This window comes from Rattus rattus, chromosome 11 (genome assembly GCF_011064425.1).
Source record: "Rattus rattus isolate New Zealand chromosome 11, Rrattus_CSIRO_v1, whole genome shotgun sequence".
NCBI lineage: Eukaryota > Metazoa > Chordata > Mammalia > Rodentia > Muridae > Rattus > Rattus rattus.
The window spans coordinates 75,518,334-75,527,992 of NC_046164.1; the positions used below are offsets into that span (position 1 = coordinate 75,518,334).

The following is a 9,659-nucleotide window of genomic DNA, read 5'->3' on the forward strand; positions in this document are numbered from 1 at the left end:
GTGCCTGGCTTTGGCGGCATATTTAGTTTGCCCCCTGTATCTAATATGTCGCTCTGGGAGCACGTGAACAAGATGAAGACCACTGAGCTAGTTATTAGTTAAAAGCGATCAAGCCCTGGGTGTGATTTAGCCTGTACTGCACAATTCAATATAGCCTCGTCATGGTTCTTACACTCAGAAGCTCTGTGGTCAGTGGCTGTTGTAAGGACACTGTTGTCGCAGGTTCTCATGGTGTTTCATGGCCATTGTCTGCACTCCCACCTCTCTCTGGCTAAACCTGTCTCTGCCTGTGTTCCCAGGGCTGTAACAAAAGCCTCATGTTTCTCCAGTTTTGCCTTCTGCACATACCTGAGGACAGTGACAACAGGGCCACCTCTAAGCTTAGCATACAGTCCCAGTGCCCTTCCCAGGCGCTTAGCCCCACTCCCTGGTCAGCTGTGGAACCAAGTGCGTTTCCTGTATATATGTTCTGTGTACAGTATAAGGATGTGGCCTTGGGCCTTGACCTTATCCACAGCTAGACCATTCACAGGCTTTAGTTTATCCACAGCTAGACCATTCACAGGCTTTAGTTTATCCATCTGGAGGAGGAGAGTGCCTTGCGCCCAAACTCCCTTGAGACAGGGACCCCTGCTGGGATTGTTTGTAGCCTGGTGCCGTTAACTGAGTCCTGTGCGTCCCTGCCTTTATGTAGCTCTAAGCAGTCGAGTACCCGCCGGCGTGGCTTGGCACACGGTGGGACATGAAGGTGGGTGCTCAGGTGCCCTGCACTTCTCACAAGCTAGTTTTGTTTGGAAGGACGGGGCTGCATTTTATTTATTGATTTATTTTTTTATTTTAAACACACATGCATGCATGCACGCACACACGCACGATGTTGTGGGTGTGTGCATATTGCTGTGGTGAACGCGTGTGCCATGGCATGCATGTGGAGGTTAGAGGACAGCTTGGTGGAGTTGCTTCTCCTCTTCCACCATTACGTGCGTTTCTGGGGATGGAGCTCAGGTTGTCAGCCTTGCACAGGCCCCTGGGGAGTGAATGTTCCTGCCCTCCATGCACGGACTAACCAATGTGTTTACTTCTCAGCCCAGGACCCAGGCATCTCTCCCAGCCAGAGTCTGTGTGCGGAAGGTTCTAGAGGCCTCAGCGCAGGCTCCTTGTCAGAAAGTGCAGTGGGGCCAGTAGAGGCCTGTTGCCTGGTCATCATGGCCACAGAGAGCAAGGTGAGACTCCGTGTTGTGGACCAGAGCTATCCACAGCCTCTGCCTATCCTTAGTCCAAGCCTTGCCCAAGACCCAGCTCCCAGCCTGGTCCCGCCTGTGATCAGAAGTTGCCTTGCCTCCAGCCCAGCCCTGCCCAAGACTGGATCCCATCCCATTCCTCACGGCCCCACTTAGACCCCTGGCCCTAGCCAGCCCTTCCGTCAGCTCTGCCTAGCACTACTGCAGACGTTGTCCTTTCCCGTTATTTCTCCCTGACCAAGCCCTGCCATGTCCTAGTCAATGCCCCACCTGTAACCACAGCAGCCCACATTCCCCGGCTTCTGAGGCCACCTCCCATACCTAGATCTACCTCTTTCTCCTCTGCCACCCTTGCCTTTGGGCTCCCTCTTGGCCAGTGCCCCAGCACCATCCCTGAGATGGTCCGTAGAGTGTTTACCTGTCTCCTCTTCGGAATGCCTCTCTCCACCTCCACACTGACTCACAGTGATGGCTACAGCCGTGGTGACCTGTACACCACACCCACCTGGTGCTTCGAACAAAGTTAGCATTTCCTCAGCACATGGACGCCACAGTGGCACAGAGGGGAGCCTTAGGAATCACTCACGTCTTCCACGTGGTTTTTGCCTCTTACTTTCATTGGCTAATGGTGACTGCCCACCTAAACGTCCTCTAGCTTAGCCCACATGCTAATCAAATGATCAAATACTTCATTGTGGGCAGCTACCCGCGCACTGTAGAGTGTTGAACAGTGTCCCCCAGATACTGTCACATCTACAGTTCTGGACAGAATTAACCCTCTAAAGAATCCCTGTTTTAAACAGCACGCTGTTACAGGACACCACCATTTCTTTTGGAAATGTCTCTAAGGTCAAAAGTGAGACCCGTGGCAAAGCCGATGCCAACACCTGTGTCTAGCCATGTGGCCTCCAGATGCCTGTGAGGCCACCCCTGGGCCACAGTCTCTTCTCGGGCATTGTCTCTGTCTCGTGAGAACCCTCTGGGCTGGGATAGTCACTGGTCCTGGTCTGCTCCCCACTTGTGTTTGTGACACCTCTGAGAGATTATGTACCCTAGAGACTGGGGAATGCTGAGGACAGCTGCTGTTCTTCCTTCACGGTAGGTCGCCGCCGAAGAGTTGTGCTCCCTGCTCAGCCAGGTCTTCCAGATCGTCTACACAGAGTCCACCATCGACTTTCTGGACCGAGCAATATTCGACGGGGCCTCCACCCCTACCCACCACCTGTCAGTGCACAGTGGTATGTGGGATGGAGGAGGGGGAGCGGTTGTCAGTGCACAGCGGTATGTGGGATGGAGGAGGGGGAGCGGTTGTCAGTGCACAGCGATATGTTGGATGGAAGCAAGGGGGTGCTGTGAGCGTTCACGGGAGCTGCTCCCAGACAGGGCTGCCTGGGAACTGGGCGGGCGGAGCATGCTTTGAGGACCCTCCCTTTTGGTATACCTGGGCTGCTCTCAGCGTGTGGTCCCTTACAAGACCGCAGGCAGACTGCTCGAGGTTGCTGAGGTTTTGTGGGAGGCTGAGAGACCAGGAGACTGGAGAGAGGCAGGAAGAGCCAGAGGACCCTGGAGGGCCAGCGCCTCTCTCTGCACCACCATGAGAGCTGGCTGTGCTGCGGTGCAGACCTCCTGTCAGTCCGTAGATACTTCCTGTCTGGGTGTGGTGACATATACCTGTAATCCTGGAACCCAGGAGACAGAGACAGGAAGATTGCTACAAGTTTGAGGCCAGCCTGGGCTACATAGCCAGACCCTGTTTCAAATCAGCACACTTCTTATATGTGTTACTTTTCTCATTGCTATACCCAGTGCCTGACAAGATGGCCGTGTAAGGGAGGAATGGACTATTGCCTGTCTGTCCCTCGTGGAGGGGAAGGCATGGCCGCAGGAGTCAGAAGGCTCTGTCACGTCCGCTTGTGTCCTTAGTTGGGAGAGCAGGAGATGAGCAAGTGGGGCCAGGCTGTCACACACCAAAGCTTGTGAGCCTTCCCTCAGCAAGGCTCCACTGCGTCTCAAACAGTGCCACCAGTTAGGACAAAGTGCTCAATCCCGTGACCAGTGTTGGAACAACCTTTGGGAAATAGTTCACATTCAAACCAGTTGCCCGTGGCCCCTCCCAGCATGCTCCTGGCAATCAACTGATGCAAAATCAATTCATTCTGACTTCAGAAGTCCCTGTGATCCTTGACAGTCCCAGTACTGTTCAAAAGTCCAGTCTCTCCCCAGAATATATGACAGACCTTTACCGCCCCAAAACCAGTTTCCATACTTGGAAGCCACTTCCAGGGCACAGGGGCACAGGGCACTGCCAGCTTCTTTACCAGGATGTAACCTGAGTGGCCCTCCCTTGTTCCCAATAGAGCCTATTCCATATCTGAAACTTAGGAGCACAGTTTTCACCAAGTGCATTTCTGTTCCATTCTGGTTTTCCAGACTACTACAAGCATGTCCCATTAAGCCCTAAGTTCAGACTCTAATACATTCCTCCTGCAGGCCAGTTTCAAAGGCCTACGAACCACACACTCAGATCTCTTTCTGCAAAGGCCCTAGTTCTGATAGTATAATCTATTAGCATTCTTTAGGGAACAAACCCATAGAATGAATATATACTACAAGGAGAGCCATTGGACTGGCCCACGCAGCGCAGGCTGGGTAGTCCAGGAGTAGCGGTCTGTCAGCACACTGGAAAGGCTGAACTTAGTGACTGCTCAGTCTATGAGACCGGGTTCTTCAGTAGCTCCAAATGGTGCTAAAGGCCTGGGGGACTGTCAGCGACAGGGTGGGCGCACTGAGGAGGAGGAGCAAAGACAGCAGGTGAGAGGCCGCACTCACCTCCTCAGACAGCTTTATACTTGACCACGCCACTGGCAGAGCCGCTCTCTCTGGGGGAGGATCTTCCGCTCTTCAGTTGGTCCTTCCAGGAAATGCTTTCACGACTGATCCAGACGCTCAGTCACCTCTCTCTTAGTTGATCTCAAATCCAATCAAACTAGAATCAGCCCCCACAGTTCACTGCGAGAAGCTCACTGGAGCTACGTCTGACCGCAGCCGACAGACCCCAGTGCTCAAACAGCCCCAGCTCGTGGGGCTTAGTCCTTTCTAGACGCTCCAGAGGCTCCAGTCCCCGCCTTTGCCAGCCTCTACTCCATTGCTTCTCCACCTTCCTAACGCCTCGACCCTTTAATACGGTCCCTCAGGTTGTGCTGACCACCAACCATAGGTTATTTTCATTGCTACTCCAGAACTGTAATTTTGCTACTGTTAATGGATCCAGTGTAAACATCTGATGTGTAGGATATCTGACCTGTGACCCCCGAGGGGGTCGAGTCACCAGGTCTCATGAGAACCACTGTTCTGGAGGCTTCCCTCATCTTCACTGCGTGTGCATCTCTGCCTCTCTCGATGATGGCCACACCTCCCGCTGACACACACGGGAGCTGTGTTGGGCTTTTCCTGACCATGACATGACCTGTCTACTAAGGAACACTTCCGGAAGTGTTTGCCTGGCTCACGGCTTCTGAGGCTTCGGTCTGTGGCCAGCCCTGTTCCCTGGGCCACGATGAGACAGATCATGGTAGGAGATCAAGAGGAACAAAGACGTCACCTCCTGGTGGCCAGGAAGCAGAGAGGCAGGGGGGTTCTGGACGTGATATGGTTCCAGTGCACCCCAATGACTACTTGCACAGCTAAGCCCCACATCTTCAGGTTTCCAAAACTCCTGAAATAGTGCCACGAGCTAGGACAAGGCTTTGGTACATGAGCCTTCTTGAAGGGACGCTTCCTAATCCAAACCACAGCAGAACGGTGTGGCCACATCAGATTCCCCCAGCACAATCCAGGTCCTCTCCCTGTCTCAGGTCTTCTCCTTAGTAACCTTCATTGGTGTTTGCCTTGCACTGTTGCAGTCACAACCCCAGGAGTGGATGTGACATCTTCAGAGGCCATTGCATGTACCCGGTCCCTCGTCTCCCACTTCCAGGTAGCCTCACCTCACTGTCTCCCACTTCCAGGTAGCCTCACTCAGGACTCCATCTCCCCGAGAGCCTTTGTTCACTGCCAATCCTGTTGTTAGAAGTGTCTTTCCTCGGGGCTGGAAAAGTACAGTGTAGTCCTAACTACACAGAGTGGTACTTACTGGGTATTATACAGGCTACTGCCATGGGCCAGATCTCTGCTATACTGGGGCACTCGGCTTGTCCAGGCTGAGATCAACTGCCCAGCTCTGGCTTCTGCTGGGTAACCTCGGACAAGTGGCATTCATTGCCTCTCCAATTTAGCTGAGCACATCTCCAAAAGCAGCTGGCCATCTGTGAGTTCTCTGTGGATGCCATCCCAGCCTGTGACAGGATATGTGTTTGAAAAAGTCCTCAAGGGTGATGTGGGCTCAAGTCTGGGGACCTTGCCTTGGTCACTCAGCACGTTCCAGGGTAGGAAGCTCCATGAAGAAGTCCCAAGCTGGGCTCCTTCCTACAGATGTGACATGGGGCTTACCTGCACGGAGTGCTCAGTGTCGAGCCAGCTGGGCGCCTGGGCCTGAAACACCTGCTAGCCCTGAAAGCCCTCTGTGTGTTCTTTGTCTTTGCACAGACGACTCTTCCACAAAAGTGGACATGAAGGACAGTTACGACGCCGACGCCAGCACCTTGTGAGTGCAAGCACTGAGCGCTTGGTCAAATGCTGGGTCTCGTGTCTGATCTCTATCTAGCTCGGCCCCACAAGTCTCTTCAGCACCACAGAGTCTAGTATCCCCCGTGTCCACCTCTAGAGCCCTGCCAGTCCTTTCTCGTCCCCTACCTTCTGTGGCCTCCAGAAGGGACCTTGGAAAAGACACAAAATGGTGGCGCCTTGTACCCTTTTAAAGCCTGTTAGCTCGGCCTGTGTGTTCTCCCAGCCTTCCTGATCCCCTTGCAGAGGGCCAAGCCTTCTGCCCTAGCTCTCCCTCCCTTTGCCCACGGCCCATCTGAGAGTCACCTCACTGGGTCTCAGGTCCACTAATGTTGGCTGACTCCTGGGATCTCCTCAGTCTCCGTATATGACTGACACCAAGCAGTTCTTCCTTGGTCAGTGTCCTTTGCTCATATGGTCGTATTTGTGAACAGGACAGCAGGCCCCACCCACATTGTACCTTGTGCCTTTGCAGCTGCTTCCCGGACTCTGGGGATGTGGGGGGCTTGCCGCCCTTGCCCTTCTGCATGCAGGCATCCCCCCACAGCAAGACGGTCAGCGAGAGTGAGCTGAGTACCAGTGCCACGGAGCTGCTGCAGGACTACATGCTCACGGTAGGCAGAGCCTCATCGCTGGCCTGGTTCGTCTGTGGGGTCTGTGGGGTCTGTGGGCCCGAGTTGGCGCTGGGTTGTTTGGCCTGGACCACGCTGGTTCTGGTTAGGAACAGCAGTTCCAGTGGTGCCTAGGCCTCCTGCCTCTGTCTTTGACGTGTGTACCCCAGGTCATGTGTGTGCCCTTGCTGCTCCATGCAGAGCTGGCTTCATGCCCTTTAGCCCTACTGAGGACCTTTTTGTTTCAAGTCAGCAGATCTGTGTTTGCCCTGCTTCTCCGTGTAGTTCCTCTGCTGAGCCTGATGACAAGACACACACGGTTGGTACGTAGCAGGCACACGCCAAGCCCTCATTTCTCTGCACTCCTTTCCCCTCAGTTACGTACCAAGCTGTCATCACAGGAGATCCAGCAGTTTGCAGCCCTGCTACATGAGTACCGCAACGGGGCCTCCATCCATGAGTTCTGCATCAGCCTGCGGCAGCTCTATGGAGACAGCCGCAAGTTCCTGCTGCTCGGTGAGTGGGGCCGGGAGGGCCACTGGTCCCCTCTGGGAATGTGCAGAGTTCAGACGGGAGCGCTCCTTCCTGTGTGGTCTCATCACAGCTTGGCTGAGGCTGCAGGACTTACTCCTTAGATCCCTGAGCTGAGCTGATGGGCTCTGCCAGGAAGTGTGAAAAGGGTCCTGAGACTGAGTCTAGACAAAACCCGTCAAGTCAAAACTGCCGCTGGGAAGTCTAGGGACTATTTAAGGGGGTGTCTTTGTCAGTGGGTTTTGGGGAGCATGTAGAAATTTGTTGAGTGGAAAAGCAAAGACTACGTAGATAGAAGGACCCATCTTTGTACATGACACCCACAGTGCCTGGCACATTCTTCAGAGCCACGGCCAGCCTAGGTGTCAGGCCTGCTGCATCAGCCTCACACCCGGAAGAACAGTGAGCTGGCAGCAGCTCTCTGAAAGCGCTGGGGTTCTCCCAGTGCTCCCTGTCCGTAACCAAGGGAGGCCAGCTGATCTTGCTTTGTATTGGCCGGGTGGGCACCAGCTGCCTGTCTGGGGCTGTCTTTGGTAGGGAAGGACTGGAGATAGGCTCTAGTCTGAGCCTCACTTCCTGCAGGTCCAGGTGCCCAGTAAAGCTCTAGTCTGAGCGCCTCACTTCCTGCAGGTCCAGGTGCCCAGTAAAGCTCTAGTCTGAGCGCCTCACTTCCTGCAGGACCAGGTACCCAGTAAGGCTCTAGTCTGAGCGCCTCACTTCCTGCAGGACCAGGTACCCAGTACCCAGTAAAGCTCTAGTCTGAGCGCCTCACTTCCTGCAGGATTAGGTACCCAGTAAGGCTCTAGTCTGAGCTCCTCACTTCCTGCAGGATCAGGTACCCAGTAAAGCTCTAGTCTGAGCCTCACTTCCTCAGGACCAGGTACCCAGTAAGGCCCATGTTCCAGGCCCCTGGCATCTAGTCCAGGATGCACACTCAGAAGCCTGAGGCCAGCTCCTTCCCATTTTGTTCTCAGCTGCCTCTATGCCAGAAATGGCAGTCGAGTCATGCATGATAGGACCCAGCCATAATCTGAACACTTGGGAGACAGAGGCAGGGGGATAGCAAATTCAAGATTAGCTTGGATCTCAGAAAACGAAGGCTGGAAGAGAATTGAGCTGTGGGTACTGCCGCTTCAGGCCTCTGCTGTTAGCCTCGAGGCCTCTCTACCGCCTCCTGGCCACAACCTAAGCAGGTTTTTGTAGGAGTACAGTCTCATGCAGGTCACGCTGGCCTCAAACTCTGTGTGTGGGGGGTGACCTTAAGCGCCTTACCTCCTGTTTCCTGTGTTCTGTAATTAGTAAGTGATATGTCGAGGTTCTCTTAAAGGCTCCACCTCAGGAGAGTGCTGTCTGTAAACTCATCTGCTGTGGCCATGAAACCCTTATCCTGTCTGGATGGGCCCAGCCTGCCTGCCCACATCAAGGTTCTGGGATTCTGAGATACTGGTCTTCCTGAGTAGGACTGGTTTTGGCATGAGTCCTGGCTCTGAGGACAGACATCTTTGCCAATGGCTTTGTGGCTTTTGCTTTCTATCCTATTAGACAGGGGCTTTGAAGGTCACAGACCTTAGCTGATGTCATGCCTCAAAGCCAAAGCGGGTGAGATTGACAGACTGCAAGCTGTTCATAGCTGGGGCCCTTGTTAATTAAACCTGCTCCAGGGCACAGCTTGTGTGGTGTGGGGGTCCTGAGCCACCCCCTGAGGTGTCACTCTGGGGTCGTATGTTGGCAGGTCTGAGGCCCTTTATACCTGAGAAGGACAGTCAGCACTTTGAAAACTTCCTGGAGACCATCGGCGTGAAAGACGGCCGTGGCATCATCACTGACAGCTTTGGCAGGCATCGCCGTGCCCTGAGCACCACCTCCACATCCACCACCAATGGGAACAGGACCACAGGCAGCCCTGATGACCGCTCAGCGCCCTCAGAGGGGGATGAGTGGGACCGCATGATCTCGGACATCAGCAGTGATATTGAAGCACTAGGCTGCAGCATGGACCAGGACTCAGCGTGAAGGAGCGTGACAGCATACGCCTGTCTCACAGCCATCCCAGGCCTTCCTTCCTGGGAGGAGTGCCCAGACCCAAGTGCCAGCCCCTCCCTCCCAGCTTGGAGCTAGGGAGGGGCTGCAGACAAAGGTGGCTCCGGTGGCCAGGTCCTCTACTGTGAAGGAGTGGAGAGCTGCCACAGGACATGTGCCCCAACACAGGGCGGAAAGCTCTGTGCCTATTCCTCAGGGGCCCAGCAATGCCTGTAGCACATCCCCACTCGGGGAGGGCCAGGTGCAGCTGCAGGGAGGGCCAGTCCTGCCGGCCTGGCCCTGCACAGCTGATATTTGCACATGACTCTCCTCTCCTAATTCTCAGAGACCTTAAAAAGAAGTTTACTGCAATGTGAATAATTTAATCCCCGGTTGTCAGGCATTGTTTTTTCTATTCCTTTTGGTTGAAAGCCATGTTATCACAAGTGGGGACAGGTCCATTCTGGCCCCTGTCTACTGGACCGTGACTGCCCGTAGCATCCAGGGCTAGGGTAGAAGAGACCACTGGTGCTTCTGCTTTGGCTCCATGGACAGGGACAGGAGCAGGCATTTTGGTATCTCTCACATGTCCTGT

The 9,659-nt window shown here is 54.4% G+C and overlaps 1 protein-coding gene across 1 annotated transcript in view; it reads left to right on the plus strand.

Annotated features, from left to right (window-relative positions):
* Ccm2 (CCM2 scaffold protein) overlaps positions 1-9,450 on the plus strand; it is a 49,534-nt gene extending 40,084 nt beyond the window's left edge. The window contains exons 5-10 of the mRNA XM_032916033.1: positions 1,087-1,223; positions 2,344-2,479; positions 5,826-5,883; positions 6,379-6,517; positions 6,892-7,030; positions 8,778-9,450. Of these exons, the coding sequence (XP_032771924.1) occupies positions 1,087-1,223; positions 2,344-2,479; positions 5,826-5,883; positions 6,379-6,517; positions 6,892-7,030; positions 8,778-9,058 (890 nt within the window). The 3' untranslated portion in view covers positions 9,059-9,450. The remainder of the gene's footprint in view (positions 1-1,086; positions 1,224-2,343; positions 2,480-5,825; positions 5,884-6,378; positions 6,518-6,891; positions 7,031-8,777) is intronic.
* Positions 9,451-9,659: the final 209 nt, after the last annotated feature.